At 37.6% G+C, this 19625-nt stretch overlaps 2 protein-coding genes across 4 annotated transcripts in view; one reads left to right on the top strand and one right to left on the bottom strand.

Annotated features, from left to right (window-relative positions):
• The window catches only part of LOC116255741 (protein EMSY-LIKE 3), a 29165-nt gene extending 12858 nt beyond the window's left edge, over positions 1-16307 (bottom strand). Inside the window, exons 1-7 of the mRNA XM_031631691.2 lie at positions 16023-16307; positions 15886-15941; positions 1681-1889; positions 1496-1605; positions 884-1136; positions 593-817; positions 441-509 (exon numbers count right to left, since the gene is read on the bottom strand). Coding sequence (XP_031487551.1) covers positions 441-509; positions 593-817; positions 884-1136; positions 1496-1605; positions 1681-1889; positions 15886-15913 — 894 coding nt within the window. The 5' untranslated portion in view covers positions 15914-15941; positions 16023-16307. The remainder of the gene's footprint in view (positions 1-440; positions 510-592; positions 818-883; positions 1137-1495; positions 1606-1680; positions 1890-15885; positions 15942-16022) is intronic.
• LOC126410127 (uncharacterized) lies at positions 9264-12885 on the top strand. Of its 3 annotated transcripts, XM_050078196.1 has the most exons (3): positions 9264-11371; positions 11473-11677; positions 11762-12885. In XM_050078196.1, the coding sequence occupies exons 1-3, from the start codon at positions 10951-10953 to the stop codon at positions 11940-11942; spliced, it is 807 nt and encodes a 268-aa protein (XP_049934153.1). In that variant the 5' UTR covers positions 9264-10950; the 3' UTR covers positions 11943-12885. The 3 variants fall into 3 exon arrangements, 1 of the variants encoding a protein (XP_049934153.1); XR_007573530.1 differs by having other exon boundaries at positions 9269-11371; positions 11473-12885; XR_007573531.1 differs by having other exon boundaries at positions 9269-11677.
• Positions 16308-19625: the final 3318 nt, after the last annotated feature.

The following is a 19625-nucleotide window of genomic DNA, read 5'->3' as shown; positions in this document are numbered from 1 at the left end:
TCTCATATACACAAGGCTTTTATATTAGAAATAACAATCACATGATCCTAACTAATCCAAATAAACCCCAACATACATTCAAGGACAGTCCAGTCAAGTAGATTGATGGACTTTGATGGGCTACGTTACATAGGTAGCATTTCAGGTACAAAGGTCACAATGCTCCAGATCGCATGACAATTTAAAAGAGAAATGTACATACGGGTGTGTGTAACGTACATGTCAGATGCGTAAGTGACAATTTAAGTTTCATATCAACACATTTACATAAACATGTTTTGAGTAAGAGAACAGACAAGGATACTTTTAACATTATGGATAAAGTGGTGATAACTTAGCAGGATAATAGCAGTAAAGCTGAAGGGCCACTCTCCTTCTCTCCACATACATGCAAGCAGATGAAGGAAGCTGGATTAACGTACAAAATGGAGGACACATACCTCTTTAAGATTGACCCACTCCCATGTTTCTCTATTTGTATTTATGTCATAAACTAGAGCATGCCGACCCTGAACATGACATTATGGTATTGTTATTAGGTCCATCACAAATTTGATTAGCATCTCAAAATATGAACTCATAAACCATTTACCTCCTTAGGATTATAATCAGTGATAACGGCTTCATAAAAATTGTTATCTTCAGGCCACCTTGTCATTACTTTCCGGCCAATTAGTGGATCAAAGGAAGCAGCTGCTGTAGATTCATTTGCAAGAGCACCAGATGACCCCCGGTTTGCAGCTTGACCCCTTCCAACAGGTCCACCAGAGGGATATTGCCCCTGCTTGGTTGAGCTGACACCAACTGCTGTGTGACCCTACCAAAGGGAAAACAATGTTAATTCAGCTGTCATTCACTAGCCAGATCTGTTCGACACACTTACAGATTTAGGCTTCTTGCCCCCAGCTCCTACCACAGCTCCACGTTTTGCTGCTGATGATGATGGCTGCACAGGTGCAGCAGCTGTTCGGGGATGCATCGCAGGTGATGGTGCACCCAAAGAGACGGAGGCTACAGAATGAGAGGTCTTTTGTTTCTTTCGAGAAGCTGACACTGTAGGACTAGGTGCAGGTTCATGACCAGGTGGTCCAGCACCATGAATGCCATGTTGGACCCCTCCTGCTTGCCTCCATTCCCTAATGTCATTTTTTTCCACCTAATGTTATTGTTCCCAAACATGTAGTATCAACAAAAAGCAACAAAATCAACCTGATGGAATGTCAAAGTCACACAGATTGAATGCACAAAGCAATAATCAGAACAGTAACTGCACACAGTTGTTTTACTTAAATGGCCATCAAAAGAGGTTTCCCCAATAAAGAGACCAGCTCCGGTGAGGCCAACGTAATTAAATGGCTTTGCTTTACTTGCCAGGCATATTAAGCAGGTTTAGTGATTATCACCAAATACAAGTCCAATTGAAAGATCCTTAAAACTGCTAAACATCAAATGAAACAAGTAAAATCGCCTTGCACAACATTCAAATGCATATTACCTTATTCTCCTTATCATATCATCTGCATTTACTCGCCCCAGAAGTTCCCTGTGTTCATCATCAGACACTCTTAATTCTTTTCTCAGAGCTGCCATTAACTCTGCTTGTTCCTAAACAAATTATCAACTTACATTAGCAAAGACAAAAGACCCTTGGACATGCCAACAAAGTATCCAGATAATTACCCAGGTGATGACATCAGCCTGTGCCTTAAAAGCCCTCAAAACTGAACTATATGCCTCTTGTTCCAACCAATGTATCTCGCTCTCCATGTCGTTTTGCATTCTATTATAGGGCAAACTACCCATCATAGCAGGTCTGCCATTTCCAGCAACTCTTGTTCCTCCTCTTGCGATCCTGTTTTGGTGAGGAGGAGGAAGATCATCATCTGTGCCTGTATCCATTTCAAGAGACAATAACTAGTAAGTCCAAGAAAAGCAATTTGCAACTTTTCAAATAGCTACAACCCTTGAATATGATTTTTTTTTTCAGCTCATAATATTATAGCAGCCAAGGAAACAAAAAACTCCAGTTCCATAAAATAGAACAGGTGCCACTAAATTCCCAAGTGTGCTTCAAGATTTTTTTTCAATGAATAGAGGACCAAGAAACATAATAAGGTTTCTGAAATGACATCAAGAATTGATGCTCTTGTCATTATAAATGTTGCTTTCCACCTTCCAGTATAATATGCAAACTAGTGTCCACTTTGCGCACTGTGCAGGTGCAGGTGCTGCTCTGACTTGCCAAATTTAATAAGAAGCATAGTAAGATTCCTTTCAATGAATGGACACCCAAGAAACATGATAAGGTTTGTGAAATGACATCAAGAATTGAATAAGCTTACATTTATATCATTTTTAATTTCTGAATTCCCGAGATTTTTCACAATTAGTACCAAAGAAAAACCAAACTAATAGAACACCAAAAATGATATTTGTTATGATGCTTTAGGCAACTTTTTCTTTTATGACATACGACCTGCGCAACTTAGAAGACTGAACAAGATAACACAGAGGAAAGCTGGACCCTCACAAGAAAGAGGCTGTCAGTTGGATTTCAAAATATAATCCTTCCTATTGAAGATATTAACATATTTTTTCTTTTAATCTGTTAAATTACTTTTCTTATTATAAATCCAGTAAAGCCGTACTATCATTTTGCATTCTTTTGGGGTTGTATGGCAACCATAGTCATCTGTATCCTTCTCCGCAAGGCTTCTTCAGGGTTCTTTTCAAAATTTGGATTTTGTTGGAAAAACAATAAGAAAATTTAAGAGTTTTTAAAACCTAAATTACAAAGAATAAAAGGAAAAGTTATAAAATAATAGGTTTTCTCATGTCCTTTTTGCTAAATAGAAAGGACGAAAGAAAACACTGGAAACATAAAATTAAAAACTCGCATGCTTAAAAACACGACAAAAGTTATCTTTATAAAAGACAAATAAATCTCGGGAATATCAGGGATAATATTGCAATAGATCTCGGGAATATCAGGGATAATATTGCAATAGATCTGCAGTCTCGGTCCGAAAATATCATAAAATTAACTTGTTAAAAAGGTAAAAACTGGTGTACATTTTCACCATTTGTTTATTAGTATACATAAATCATAATCACAAATATATACAATATTTTGAGAGTCATGTTTTTATTGCTAAAACAGCATAATCCATCTTAAAGTGAAATTTCAAGAAAAAGTAATGCTTGAGATAATATCACGATATTGTCACCAACCTTCTTTTATAAGAAGTCCTTTTCAATGTATTTCTAGTGCATTGTTTCATTTGTTTTTATTTTCCAAAGAACTATTTCAAATCGTTTGTCAATATATTTGCTAAATTCAGATAATATAAAATTTTACATTTTTATCTTTTTTATTTTTGACTGTGGAAATCTAGCCTTGTATTTAAGACTGTGAGGAGTCTTGGAGAACTTGTAAAGGGGCCAACTAAGTGGTCAATGGTCCTGATTCTTAATCTTTTTGGTAGTGTTTTCAATCTCGCCAAATCAGCTTGTTGACTCGACTATCTTGGCTCGATCCCCTACCAGGTCAGCCCACTAGGGTGACTCGTTTGTGCACAAAACTCGGTGTGACTCGGCAAGGACTTGTTTGACTCAACCGAGTCATGAGTCAAACAAGCGCGTCCCACTTTCCACCTTTTATGTTTGGCAGGTTTATTAAATGGAATCGTTGTAAAGACTAAGCAGCACGGTTGTAAAATTCAAAAAGCATTAAATTTCCAATACTCCTCTGGTGGTTTCCAATGTTTCTCCTGTCCCTCTCTCTCTCGGGCACTCTCTCTTTTTAATGTTCCTCTTACTCTCTTTTTTTGGGCTTGTCTCTCATAATTAGGACCTCTCTCTCTCTCTCGTATGTCAGCTATTCATCCCCCTTCCTCTCCCTTCCAAATGTCCCTCTTTCCCTTTTTTCCAAGGCTTCTCTCTCATAATTCTGGCTTCTTTCATATTGCAACTGCCCCTTTTGCTCTCTCTCTCTCTCTCTCTCTCTCGTTCATATTTATAACGCCTCTCTCAGCATCCCTCCCTTTCACTTTTATGTGAGTTTACAAAGTATCAGAAGTATGTAACAGAAATCGAATATTGTTTAGATAATTAGTTCTATGTGGGTTTTCTTTAAAAAGAAGTTGACTAAACTCAATCGATTCACCTAGCTGATCCCCCCAAGTCACAGGTCATGAATGGACAAGTTGAGTCCCGAGTCATTGAGTTTTAAAACATTGCTCTACAAGGCTAAAACCAACACTGCTACAGTGCAAGTTGGGATCCACAAAACCAAGAGCATTAGCCCAGTGTGGGAGTGGGCCGGGTTGTGATAGTTGATATCAAAGTTAGTTCAATTGTTCAACACTTGGACCCAAAGTTCCATAAGCATGGATGTGTACACTCTAAAGGGGGTGGATTGTTAAGTTTAGTCTTGTATCTAAGATTGTGAGAAGTCTTGAAAGACTTCTAAGCAATGTTATAAAAGGCGTAGCGTATCGTGTATCAGTCGGGCCGACCTATACACTGTATCATAACGTATCGTAAAGGTAGCGTAACGTATCGTAAATTAATTTTTTAATTCATAAAAATATTTAAAAATTAGAAAAAAAAATAGAGAAAAAAATGGTAAAATCAGGAAAAGCAAAAAAATCAATTAAAAAAGTCATGTTTTATATATATTAAAAAAAACTCATCACATCATTCATAAGCCATAATATATTAACAACACTAAACATTTAGAAATGAAAAATAAGAAATTCCTAACATAATAGACATCCATCAGAACTTTAAAGCAATGTTGTAAAAAGCGTATCGTAACCCGTATCAGTCGGGCTTTAAGATACGCCGTATCGTAAAATATCGTAACGTATCGTAACCGTATCGTATTTTTTAAAAAAATAATAATAATAAATCAAGAAAAATTCAAAAAATTCTTAAAAAATCAGTAAAAATAAAAAATAATAAGTTCTTCAATCCATGAAATTTCAATGTGGAAGACTTTCAAATCCAAACCATTGGAATTCAAAGCCGAATGGAGACTTATGTCTAAATTATGCACATCACTTTCATTGGATCCTGTCAGATTTGGATCTAAGATCCACTTTGAATATGCAAAACCAGGAGGCCGAGCTAAATGAAAAATTAGGGCTTTCAAATGCTCGTTCCTCTATGTGAAGGTGGGTAAGGCACCGATCGCCTTCTCCCGCCATGGAGCCGCCCGATGCAACCTATCACTGTTACCCTTCATGCACTGCCAGCTTATTCTCTATGCCCAGCACAACAGAAATGGCGACGGCCAGTGGCGCATCAAGCGGCAGCAGAAGTGAGGTAAAGGCAGAAGAAGGGGGCGGAGAAGAAAGAAGAGCAGACCGCCGGGCAGCCCTGCTTTCTTCTTCTCTCTTTCCCATCGACAGCTCGACGGTCCTCCCTTCGTCTCGCTATCTTCTGAAACGGAGCAAAGGGAGGGTTTCTCACCCATATCCCTTCATTCGCCGTCTGTTGCCATTCTCCATCCGTCACTGGCTTTCGGTCGCCGTCGGTATGTAGCTGCCCAAACACCCACCGGAACTGTTGAAAGTCAAGAGAGAGGAAGGAGAAGGGTCGGGCATCGAAGGGTTTTTATTTTTTGGTTGTTTAATGTCTCCTTTTAAAAAATTAGCACGTATCGTGCGATACAGGGCGTATCGCCTCGTATCGTACGATACGGGCCTTGTATCGCACGATATGTGCGATACAGGGCCGATACACCCCTCATTTACGATACGGGGGGTGTATCATATCGTAAAATGTAATCGATACGATACGTACAACACTGCTTTAAAGTTTAAACTTTAAACTTTAAAGTGTTTTAGATTACATTACAAGTTTGCAACAAATAATATATTATGATTATCATCAATCAAGTTCCCATCATCCCCACGGGCCATGAGTAAACCTTCTTATCGACAAGCAAGTTCTCTTCTAAATCGACGATTTATCACATAAATGGGTGATTTTTGTAGAAAAACTAGTAAAACTTTCCCCTCTGACAACTTTTAGACATGTTTAGAAAGAGGGAGAAAAAGTCTTTTTGTAAAAAACCACAAAAAATAATTTTATCCTTGTATTGTATACGGGGGTGTATCGGGGCGTATCGTACATTACGCCCCCGTATCGCACAATACAGACAATACACCTACGATACACAAGTGTATCGTGTATCTACGCATATCGTAGAGGTTTTTCAAACCTATACGATACGTATCGCACGATACGGGCCCGTATCATGCGATACGGATAACACTGCTTATAAGGGAGCTAGTTAAATGGTTAGGTATCATGGTTTCTAGTTTTTTGGGTGAAACAAAAGTTGCTAGGGGGTATTGGAAATCTGCCAAACCAGGAGCTCGAAGCCCAGTGTAGGAGTGGGTTGGGTTGTAACAGTTAGTATCAAAGCTGGTTCAACACCCAGACCTAAGGTCTTACACACACAGACACATGCTTTAAGGGGAGGGGAATGGACTATGAAAGTTTAGACTTGTGCCTAAGATTGTGAGTCTTAGAGGACTTATAAGGGAGCCAACTAAGTGGTCAATTATCCTGGTTAATAGCCTTTTGGGGTTGGAACAGAAGCTGTTATGGGCAGATTGGGATCCATCAGTCTAGGAGCCCAAGCCTGGTGTGGGAGTGGCCCAGGTTGTGACAGTAAAATTCTAAAGATTTTCCTAATGGAAATAAATTTGTAGAAAATACCCAGGAAGAAGCTTGTTGACAAAGAGCCTAGAACAGTATCTATGACTAATTACTATGAAAGGATACTTACATTTTTCTAAAGGAAATCTCTTGCCAAGAATTTTATCATAAAATGTATTTCTCAAAATATGCAACTTGAGTTGTCTAAAGACATAAAGCCATACATGTTCAAGTGTATACATTCAAAATTGTATTTCTTTACGTTGTGCATATCATATGATACGGAGTCGTATCATATAATACGTACCATCGCTTTTTAAATTTGCAGTATGATACACCACCTATATCGCAAACAAGTGGTTTACATATGATACAAAGCCTATATCGTGCAATACAAAGCCCATATCCACATCCTATGATATGAGAGCATATGCCCCACATCTTATGATATGGGTCTATTTTAAAAAATAGGGGATTTGAAACCCCTTTTTTGAAATAAGTTATAAAACTTGCCCCCTTTCATTTCTAAACATATCTAAGAGTTGGAGGAGGGGGGGAGTTTGCGCCGTTTTTGAAAGAAAATCATCAATGTAATTGTGAAATTGTCGATTTAAGGGTATATTTGAGCATGATGACCAATTATTGTTTGCAGAAAGAGGGATTTTCCAGTTTCTTCTATGAAAGATGAATATGAGAATGAATATGATGAAGATTACGAACGAGACTGTTTTCATGTGTTCTTTGCATTAAAATTGAATAATTTCATCTTGTGATGTGATGTATAACAATTAAAACTTATTTTTTATGTGCTATGCATCTTGTGACTTGTTTATGAGTTATTAGAACATGTTATAAATTATGTTTCTTGATCTCTTAGATCATGTTGTGTTATCATATGATATTATTACTTCTGAATGTTTGTGAAGTAACTTCATAGCTATAATAAGCCGATGATTATTTATAACATGTTTTGTATAAAGAACATAATTTTCTTGAATTTTTCCTTGCAACAACCAAAAGCTAAATGTGCATATGGAACCTTGATTGCAATCGACATGTCCCATTTACAAAGAGAAATAGACATTTAAGGGGCAACTGCCTACAAACAGATATGTAGTAAATTCGAAGTTCGAACAAGCATGTGAATCTAAATAGTATAGGTGTCACAAAAAAATGAATAATTTAAAATGGATTTGACTATTGTATCGTGTTCATTGCCTCATTCTTTTGATATACTGCAAACAGATTTTTTTTTTTTTAATTAAATGATTTAAGCATTACCTACGTGGACAGGACTGAGATGGGAAACATTGTAAATGTTTTCTACTTTCACACCACAAAGAATGCAACTTTTCAAGCGGTGCTGCAACCACATTCAAGCATTCCACTTTTACAGATCTCATTGTTTTTTACATGCCTTTGCTAACATAAAATGTTTTCAAATGTGAAAAGAAACATGCACTTCTTTTTCATTTGTATATCTTTTTATATTTAAAAATTCAAAAGGCAGTAAAGCAAGGGTCCTCTCAGAATTAAAAAACTGTTGAGATACTGTGGCAAAGTAAGAAGATATTAACACTGAAAGCTATTGTTGGAAGAAGTTTAGATGGACCATCATAAAGGCATGATGTACAATCTTGATGTATTACATTGTCTCAAACTGTAATAAAAGACAATAAGAATCAACCTAAAATTCAAAAAAAAAATGGAAGATAAAATTGAAAATCGCAAAAATGTATAGTTTTTAAATTGAACAATTACAATGAAGAAAATCATAAGCCTAGATTGTACTATTTATTAGTAGTTGAAATACCAGTTAGTCGGCTAACTAGTATGATCGGTTATCAACCTACCTATGTTGTCAAACCAGGCTAGTGCGCAAGACTAGCCTAGCCGTCGCGCACACATACACACACACATATATATAGACAACCTAGCTGTAACAGAATTAAAGAATAAAAAGCATGAATTAGTAATTTGACATATAGAGATTGAAACAACTGCAAATGTATGACCACAATATGCTATTTTAAGAAAAAAAAATTATGAGTAAGGCCTCTCTCTACTAATCGCAATAAATAACAAATCAAAATAATTACTAATTAGCCTTCACAATCACTCCTCTTGGTTACGTAGTGCTACCAGAAGACATAGAAGACTTTAAAAACAACTAAAGGTCTACTTTAGAGTTATATCACCAGTTCTCAATTTCTCATATATAAGTGACATGTAATGAATAATTATGAAGAAAACAGAAAGAGATTCTTCAGAAAATTTCACCTGTAGACATGCCAATATGTTACGGCAATTAGTTCAGTTTGTCAAGAAAAATCATGATAATTCCACTCAACACAATGTGTTTCTCAGAAACATATCTGAAACAATGTTATCTGTATCGTACGATACGGACGCGTATCGTACGATACGGACGCGTATCGTATCGATACGTATCGTCCGTATCATAGTTTTCGATACGGTACACTTAGTAAATACGATACGCGTACGTATCGTACGCGTATCGCACGATACGGGAGTAAAATTAAAAAAGGGGCCGTCGGGCCCCTTTTTGCTTCTTATTCTCAAACCGACGCTCCTCTCTCTCTCTCTTCTTGTTTCTCAACACTGCGAGAGACGTGGGAGGGAGAGATTTTCTCCATTGCATCAAGATTTGCCGGTGAAGAAGCTTCATTTCTCGTTGTGGGGAGTCTTGGGACGGTGGGAAGCTTGGAGAAAGAGGGTTTTTTGGTTTTTAACACCAAGAAGGTAAGAAATAACTCATTTTTGCCGTTGAATCGTTCATTTCTCTTATTTCCTACATTTATTTGTATGTTTTTACTTGTTTTGTGAAGATATAATGTCGGATCCTGCATGGCAGTGGTGTACAAGGGTGAATCCCAAAGATAGATTAAGAGTTAAGTGCAATTATTGTAAGCAAATCATATCAGGAGGGATTTCTCGCTTTAAACACCATATAGCTGGTACACACAGCGATGTGGCTGCTTGCAATGGCTCCCAAGAGATCCCATTGCCAGCGTATGTAAAGCACCAGTGTCAGCAGCTTCTTGATGCAGTGAAAGCAAGTAGGATTGAAAAGGACATGGAAGATGCGGAGGAAGGTTAAGGGGACCCACATGAAGGAGAAGAAAGTGAAGGTGAAGATGTTCAACTTGAACAAGAAGATGTTGGTGTCAGTTTGGGAACAACTAAAGGGAAAGGCATCATGCATGGAGGTGGTTCTTCTGCAACTGCAACCAGAAAAAGAAGAGGTGCAAGTATAAGTTCAGTTTCACGAGGACGTGGTAGAAGTCAGGGTCGTACTGGTGGTGGTAGAGTACCTACTATGAAGTCGAGCAATATGTCTGGTTCGATCAAGAATTTTTTTCCCAATTATACTGCTGCTGGTGCTCAGCCTGAGATTCGTATAGCCATGCAATCAAAGGATATTATTAAAGCAGCAGATGAAACCATAGGAAGGTGGTTCTATGATGCATCCATTCCCTTCAATGCAGCAAACTCTTATCATTATCAGCCTATAGCAGATGTGATTGCTAGTGTAGGGCGAGGGTATAAAATGCCCTCTTTTCATAAATTGCGAGGTAAAATTCTCAACAATATAGTTAGAGATGTGAAGACATATTGTGATGAACTAAAGTTGAGTTGGAAAGCTACAGGATGCAGTGTAATGGCAGATGGGTGGACAGACATCAAGAACAGAACATTGGTAAACTTCCTTGTATATTGCCCTCTTGGTACTATGTTCTTAAAATCTGTTGATTTGTCTGATACTCCGAAGACTGCTGATGTGTTGTTTGGGATTTTTGATAAAGTTATAGAAGAAGTTGGGCCTGAAAATGTCGTACAATTTATCACTAATAATGCAGCAAATTATAAAGCTGCAGGTGAAATGTTAGCAGCACGATATGGGACATTTTATTGGAGTCCATGTGCTGCTCACTGTGTAAATCTTATGCTTCAGGATCTTGGTGAAAGGGATGATATGAAGTTGACAGTTCACAGATGCCAAGAAATCACGAAGTTTATTTACAATCATGCTTATGTCTTGAATTTGATGAGGAAATTCACAAATGGGGCTGAATTGATTCGACCTGCACAAACACGGTTTGCTACAAATGTTTTGACTGTGCAGGGTATAGTCAAGCAAAGATCTTCTCTCAGGCAGATGTTTTCAAGTGATGATTGGGCTGCATATCCACATGCCTATAAAAGAAAGGCTACGACAGTTGTGGATACCATCTTCGATGTTGACTTTTGGGAATCATGTGTGCACTTATTGAAGATTTGTGTACGAAAGTCCTCAGATTAGTTGATAGTGAAGATAGACCTTCTATTGGATATTTATACGAGTCTATGGATAGAGCCAAGGAGGCCATTAGAGATAATATGAAGGGAAAAAAGAAGTTGTACATGCCTATATGGAAGATTATAGATGAAAGGTGGTCTGGACAACTTCATCGCCCACTTCATGCAGCAGCCTACTACCTAAATCCTGCCATTAGATATCTTCCCACTTTTAAGAAGGACAGAGAGGTCGAGTATGGCATGTTGGATTGCATTGATGTATTAGTAAGTGATAGTAAAGAACAAGACGCTATCCATATGTCGATCAACAAATATGATACGGCTTCTGGTACCATGGCGAGAGACACAGCAGTTCGATGCAGGACAACTATGCGTCCAGGTATTAGAAAAAGAAACTTTATACTTTTTGTTGTTTAGCTTTTATTCTACCTTCTCATATATTTATTTCTGACAACATTTTTACTTTCCATCTGTTATTAGATTTGTGGTGGGAAAGGTTTGGGCCTGATTGCCCAGAATTAAGGAAGCTTGCAATTAGAATCCTCAGTCAAACATGTAGTGCAACTGGATGTGAAAGAAACTGGAGTGTATTTCAGCACATCCATAGTAAGAAGAGGAATAGGCTGGAACATAAAAGGTTGAATGACCTTGTTTATGTTCGTTATAATATGAAGTTGAGACAAAGGTAAACATTTGTTTTGTTATACAAGAATATCAAATTCTAATATATATTTTAATCTCTAACAATTTGTTAATTTTTTCTCGTTAGGCAACTAGAAACAACATCTACGAGGAAGCATCACAATCAATATGATCCTATCTTCATTGACCATTTTGATATATTAGATTCTTGGGTTGAAGAAGACGATCTTGATTTTTTGAATGTTGAAGGGGCAGCAGAGATTGTTGAAGAAGGAGAGGCTGGGGGGGGAGCAATGGAATGTTGGTGACATTCCATTTGCAACAGAGGGGATAGAAGAAGAAGTTAATGAAGGAAGTGAAGATGATGATGAATGAAGATGATGATGCAAATGACGATTGACAATGCTTTTTGTTTTGAGTTTTGAAACTATGTCAATATGTTCTGAGTTTTGACTTCTGAACTTATGAATTGTGATGTAATTGAATACTCTTAGGTTGTTTAGTATGTTATTTTGTTTTTTGAATGTTTGATTTCTTATTTTGGAATGTCTTGTTCATATGCATAGCTCACAGGTCATACTTCATATACATGAATGATGAATGTTCCTTTAAATACATTTTTCTTGAATTTTTCTGATTTTTACTAGTTTTTTCGGATTTTTTTAGAATTTTTCTGATTTTTTTCTATTTTTTATAAATTTTTAATATTTTTTACAAATTAAAAAATTAATTTTACGATACGTTACGATACATTTACGATACGTTACGATACGGCGTATAGGTCGGCCCGACTGATACACGATACGATACGGCAGTGATAACATTGATCTGAAGATTTAGTGGTAACAAAAAAGACATACATAACTTTTCGATATTCCTAAAAATGAACATCAATTTGCATCATTAGTTAAAAACAAACTTCTATCGATAATTCTAGGTTATTACTAACTTAAGCTGGGTGGGCTAATATGATAAAAATACTAAAATAAGCTTCTATCAATACTTCTAGGTTATTACTAAAGTAAGTTGGGCTAATGTGATAAAAATACTAAGCATGCCATCAATAAAAACAAATTTCAAGACCCATTCAATTAGTAAAGTGAATGTTTTATTTTCTTTGTTAATGCCAGAAATTCATCCAAGGGAAACCTATATGTTGGCAACTCTGTAACACGGGTACTCCTCCAAAGGAGGAGTACCTGTCCAGTACCAGTACGACACCGGTACGGGTACGGCACCCGGTATGCCAATTTGCACCGGTACGGGTACGGCACCCGTTTGGAGGAGTACCTGTCCAGTACCAGTACGACACCGGTACGGGTACGGCACCCGGTATGCCAATTTGCACCGGTACGGGTACGGCACCCGGTATGCACCGGAGGCCGTGTCCGTCCATTTTTTGACACGGTCAAAGTTGACCGAGTCCGAATATGTCCGTTTTTTTATTTTAACGATTATTTGATTTATCTTTTAAAACTATTTTAACGTTAAAAAACCTTAAGTTCGAAACCCTTTTTCGTTTTAAGGTTTTCTCCTCTCCAGCGACGGCAGCGAAGGCAGGGGCGGCGAACGCAGGGTCCTCTCCGGCGACGGCAGTAGTGAAACAAAGGTGACAGCAGCAACGAAACGGCAGACTACTTCGGTCATGGGAGTCTCTTTCTTCCCTCCCGTTCTTCATCCCTCCTGGCGATCTTGCTTTTGGTCCATCGAATATAGGGTTCTCTGCATTCTCGATCCGCCGTTGGACTTTCTTTCCGTTCTTGATTTTGTTCAAGTTTCTTAGAGTTTCGCGGAATGTCGAGTCATCTCTATGGCGGGTACGGAGGATCTGAGCTCTCCTCTCCCTACTCTTCCCGGCTAACGGGAAACAACTCGATCGGGGATTCATACCTGGACTCCCTTCTGACGGCATCCCGCTACCTCTCGTCCGACCATCTCCTTTCTTCCGATTCGAGGTACTCGGTTTTGGAGAAGGGGTCGTTGTATTCCGATGGGTTGAAGTATTCTAGTAGCGAGATTCCCGGGATTAGCAGCTATTCAATGAGGCCACTCACTCCGTCGCTGTATTCGCAGTCGACCTGGAGTGCGTTGGATAGTCATAACTCGTTGCCGCCTACCGGGTTGGATGCATCGGCTGTTGGATTGAAGCGACAGAGTGAAGGTAGCTAGTTTTGTTTTTCCTCCTGTGATTTGTTTTGATGCAGATTTTTCCTGCTTTTGAAAGGTTCAATCAGTTTTTTTGGTGTGTTGGGTAATTATATTCAAATTTCATGGTTTAATATGCATTTCTGGTCTCAATGAATTACCATACGTCATAGAATTTCCCACTTAGTGGGTAACATAAAAAAATTGGATGGGCTAGTGCATATATTCTGGGCGATAAACATGATCTTACAGTACATCTCAGCATTTTCCACTAAGTTGGTAACATAAAAGAATTGAATATTTTGATTTTCTTTTATGTATTTGCAAGCTGAATTTATGTCAGATAAATAAACTGAAAGGCTTCTTGTTTGGATCCTTGGGCTTTCTGTTCAAAAAACTATATAGAAGGATTTCATGAATTGTGAAAATAAAGTATATGTGAATATAGGATTATGATTTATGAATATGTTATTCTGTTTGTAATTTTTGATATATATATGTGCAAATATGTTATTTTGTTTGAAATGTTTTGACATATATATGTATATGTGCATGTGTGTGTACGGCCGTACCCAAGTTTTTCAAAAATGGTCCGTACCCGTACCAGCACCGGCACCCGTACCTATGTGACATAGGTTGGCAAAGTTAGGCATATTTGTCACCTTCAAGTTTTGAAGAGCAAAAAACAGTAAATTTTATGGATAACAACTAATTTGATAGAAATAGAACCTTTTTTAATAACTATGGAAAAACTCAGGGCATCAGCAATATCAAAAACTTGGATGTTTTTATTGTCGTCAATTTAGGTTTCTTTCTGAAAATTTTTCCTTTAACATATGCTGCACATGATAGACAAATGGACATATACCTTTCAGTTCCCCAAAGGGTTGCCATTTAGACATTATCTACAAGAAGCTTTGGTCACCCAATAAGATTGAAACAAAATAAAGAGTTGGATTAGAAGTCAAGCATAAAGTATCTTTTCTAGTCATCACGACTGCTTCTTAAACTTCAGCAATGAGCGTGCTCATTCATTACAAAATATTATGACATTGTAGATAGATCAATCACATCTCTCAAAGTGGGAAATTGATTTGTATCGCATCCACATTGTATCCAACGAGCTCTAAACTTGTAAAGTTCCACCAGATCATGTAATAGAAGTGTAGGTCAAAGGATCAGGAGACATTGTTCAAAAAACAAGTCGACTCATGGATATGCTTCTCTAGAATTTCCAATGCTGACTCTCATTTGATAGACAACCAACTTTATATCAGCACTTGACACCAGGAAATTGTGTGCCCTACACACGCAGGCATAGCATTTGTTGTCCCTAACTAGAAGAAACCGTGTCACAACCAGATCAAATAATTAATTGCTGCAAAGTTTCCACCTTACTTGGTCTTCTTTTCAAGCTGTTTTTTACGAGATAGCTTTTCCCCATAAAATTATAGTTACTTTGGTAGTAGTAGTTTTATCGTGTGAATTGTTCTTGACATGATACCACAGACAATTTTATCGAACAACAGTCACCACGTTAATCCATCTAACAAGCAGAAAGCAGAACGGGAAAAGTTTAAAGGGAAAAACAGGGAAAGAAAGCAACAAAAAAAAAAAAAGAACTCGCAGCGATGTTGCTGCGCTAACCTCCAACTTACACGCACACGCTGTCGCTAAAGCCTTCTAAAGCACAACCTTTTAACCAAGAAATACACACAAAGACCAAGATTAATAAATCCAACACACGGAAACCCTAATCCAGCTCAAACCGAGACTCATTACCAGCATATTTCACGGCAAGCGACGCGACTAACCAAAAATCAGGCTCCGGTAACAGCCTTCGGCCTTCGCCCCACAAACCACAATCCCTCCCAAACCTCTAGCTTCTCCGCACTCACACATCACGCCACAACGATAAAAAGAAATTTCTAATACTCCGCCACCGAAACTCGCAAAGAGCCCCCAAAATAACAGAAAAGCATTAATTAAGATTACCCACAAGATAGTTCGTCACTCTGAGCTCCCTTCAATGGCGAAGCCCCAGAAACGCCAAGTAATAGGGAAAACGAGACACAAGAGGAACGCAAATCGCGGACGGGAACTCACCGCTGCTATCAGAAGGGCCGTAATCCATCGTTTCCCCCCTTCTTCTAGCCCCTCGGCTGCACAAAAACCCCAGAAACCACACCGAACGCCTTAAGAACAAGCTGTTCGCCGATCAAGCACGCGTAGGAATCGCATACCGTTCGATCAAAAGAACTCCATGGCAACAGGACGCCGCCTAGCAATTGGGGACTTGAGAGCTGGGAGAAGCTGAAACTCGAGATACAGGCCTACCGTGGGGCAGACGGAGAGGGATTCGGGAAGAGTTGAACAGGAGCAAATTCGAGCGGGGGAAGAGGGAGGAGGAAGTGGAGTCGGGGCCACGAAGGAGAATAATCACGAGAGGAAAGAAAGACGGACTCGAAAGTATTTTTATAAGGCTAAAAGCGTGGGGCCGAAGCGCAAACAAATTTATGGGTTTGAGTTCCGAGAGGCCGAGCGAGAGAGGGAGAGAGCACCTCAGCTCTTTATATAGCCGTCTCCCTCTCTCCCTTTATAATATTTTGAAAATTTTGAAATTTATAATATCTTTTAAAATGTATAATAATTAAATATAAACAGGCTTTTCATAAAATTTGTACAAATTTTAGTAAGGTCCCCTTAATCTTTTCTTCCCATTTTTTGCTTTGCCAATGTTATCACAGCGTTTAAAAAGCTGATTGAATTGAAAAGGGATGTCCATGAGATGTCGCCTCATTTCTGCCCTGGAAGCATTAAATAGAATCATTTTTGCATAGTTTGCACCCATGGGAAGAGGGGGGAAGGGTGGAGACTTGGGCTATTAACTGGATGAATATTACTCATGCTCACCCTAAAAAAAGGAAAACATGATAACATTGTCATGTTTAACTAGATCGTTATGAAATATTAAAATTTGGTGCCCACTCATAGCTAGACTAGTGCGATGGAAGACCTAGTTGTTCACCACATGGTGAGGCATGTGTTCAACAAGAAATTATGTATTGTATCATACTAGAATGTTGATGTGCAAGGCTTGGCTACATGGGTTTTAGACAAGCGTTGTTGTAGTTTCTTTGCATCCACTTGTTCATTGAGTTAAGATGTGGTGCACCGGCACCGGCACCCGCACCCGCACCCCGCATTTTGGTGACATAGAAGTTCACTTCATATAGAGTTGAGACCTGTTTAGACCTACATGACTGCATAAATCTTTAAACTCTTTATGAAAACACAAAAGTGTAGAGTCATTTGTTTTTTGCTTCTTACATTGATTAGTTGTTAGTTGGAAGAACTATTCTAGTTACGCCCTAATATGGAACATGACATTTTTCAGACATAAAATGTAAATAAAACTAATAATATTGAAGCTTCATTTCTATTGACACTTGTTATAACCGCAATAGATTTGCTATATTTCTCCTCTCCCTCTCTTGCACTTATTTACTTGCATATATGCTTTCACATACCACAAATTTACTGAATTGCACAAAAAAAAAAAAAAAAAACTTGGGTGTTGAGTGAGGATTATTGTGTCATACATATTGCAAGACAATTAGCCTGTGGCAACAAATATTAGAGTTACATTTGGTCATAATGCCTAGATTGTTGAAACTAGAGAATGGACTCTGTTGTTGGTATAGAGGCATTGAGCTAGGTGAGGAAATAGAAGAGATTGATTTCCTTCATGATGCATCCAACATGGCAGAGATGGCTATGCACATTCCTTTCGGAGATGCAACTATGCATAAAGCAACATTAGGATGTGCACAAGATTTATTCATAAGGCTAAAAATGCTCACATGAACAAGCCATAGAGTTGATGATAGAGGTCACTTCATTCATGGTAAGAGTGACCACACTGCAAGATAGAGTGGGGGAAGTTCAATTGAACAATAACACATTTCATGGGTTGCATCCATTAGAGCGAAGGGTGAATATGCATCAAGGGTTTGTGTGCCAAGACCTGCCATATATAGTGGGAATAATGCCACTAAAGCGATTAAAAACTTTCGATTTCAAGTAAGGGAATATGTCGAGATTCAAATTGTAGTGGCTAATGGACTGCACTACTACAATTGCATTGACTGACCATGATAATGGCATAGAAACATTCTAATATAGAAAGGGAAAGTAGCAAAATATATAACTTCAATGACTTCATGGTCAAACTAAGAAACTTCTTTATGCCTAAGAACTAACAATACAAAATTGAAGCATACTAGAGCCTTATAAGACTATATGGGGGCATTCCAAAAGCCCATATTGAAGGTGTCAAATATGTCGAATGAGGGCAGTCTAAGTTAGTTTACTATGGAATTTCAGCTACAATATAGTTTGAAGTATAATGGAGCAATTCAAACAATGCAGAAGATGCATGTGGGATAGTCATACACTTATGTTTCCATGCAATTTTGGTAGCTCTATCTGTCGATCATCTAGCTTTTTGACTCACATCCATTTGACTTATATGGGATCTCCAAGGAGATAGGACCCGACTTATTGGTATGAAGTCTGATCGTTCCTGGGACCTTTAACAAGGACGATCAAGTTACTGACTAGATTTTAGTCCTCTATTAAGTATCTGAATGTCTCTTGATCCTAAAGCAAAAATAACACAAATGTGTTATAGTTTTTTAAAGTAGTGTTTTACTAAGGACCTAATTTGGCCCTCTGAACTTTAGGCTCTCATAGATTATCCTTGTCACCATAGCTTACCCTATGCTACATGATGCATGCTTTCAAAGACATAATGATTAAGACGAGTTTGTGACAAAAAGATTGGGCATAATTATACAATTTCTCAAGAAAGTTAAGTTCTAGATTTCAATTATCTGACATTTTAACATCTTAATGATGACCTTAATTTTGAAAACAAGGTATAGGGTGTCGTTGGGTTCTAATTTGAGTTTCATGTTGCTTAACATTTTAAGCTTGTAGTTTAAGGATTGAAGGTTTTTAGTTCGTAGGGTTTCCATGATTTGAATATTTTGATGATTTAGTTCCCAAATTTGTGGTAACATTTAGAATATGTTTAATAATTTAATATATGAATTGGCTTCTAAGGTCTTGATTTTTCTAAAATTGTCCCCTTAATCATACAATTTTTTGAGGTTTCCATAAACTTGTTTTGAAGTGCTTGTGCTTTTAGAAGTTCATTTGAAATCATGCATGCAAGTTAGAAAATGTTGCGTCTAACCAGGATTTAATCAAGCTTCAATTACTTTGTATACCCAATTTAGTACTTAAGGTATAGTACTAAACTCATCCTGTTTAAATTTTAATTAGAGGTGAATTTGTATGTTTTAATGGTCTAAACATGCTTAGTTTAAAGTTCAATGCATGCCTACTCCAGATAAGCTCATTTTAGGATTTTAAAAATGATTACTTGTTCATAAACCAGGATCAATATTGTGGTTAAGAGATAACAATCTTTAAATCTCAACTAAGCATACTGCGTATACATGTTTTTTAATAAAGTTATTATGCTTTTTTATTTTCCCAAAAAATAGTGGTATTTTTGGTAAAATAAAACGAAAATCAAAGGCATTTGGGGAACAAATATAATATTAGCAATTTGAAGCAGAAAACAAAGGTAATTTGGGAAAATGAGGGCATTTAAGGAAATCATGGCTGTCTTTAGGAAAATTTTAAGTGGCTTTCAAAGGTATTTCGGGAAATCTGTAGTGTATTGGGTTTTGTTCCCTCCAATGATCTGAAATGGAATTTGGATCTGGATATTATATTTTATATCTAAATTTTGGATATGAAAAGAAAAGTGAATA

The sequence above is a fragment of the Nymphaea colorata genome, chromosome 6 (assembly GCF_008831285.2).
Source record: "Nymphaea colorata isolate Beijing-Zhang1983 chromosome 6, ASM883128v2, whole genome shotgun sequence".
Taxonomy (NCBI): Eukaryota; Viridiplantae; Streptophyta; class Magnoliopsida; order Nymphaeales; family Nymphaeaceae; genus Nymphaea; species Nymphaea colorata.
This window is presented reverse-complemented; position numbering and strand designations above follow the sequence as displayed.

Excerpts from the sequence above, each read along its gene's own strand:
- LOC126410127 (XM_050078196.1), top strand. The coding sequence starts at position 10,951 with ATGTGTGCACTTATTGAAGATTTGTGTACGAAAGTCCTCAGATTAGTT. Across the intron at positions 11,372-11,472 it reads CAGGACAACTATGCGTCCAG|ATTTGTGGTGGGAAAGGTTT; the intron begins GTATTAGAAAAA and ends ATCTGTTATTAG. Across the intron at positions 11,678-11,761 it reads AATATGAAGTTGAGACAAAG|GCAACTAGAAACAACATCTA; the intron begins GTAAACATTTGT and ends TTTTCTCGTTAG.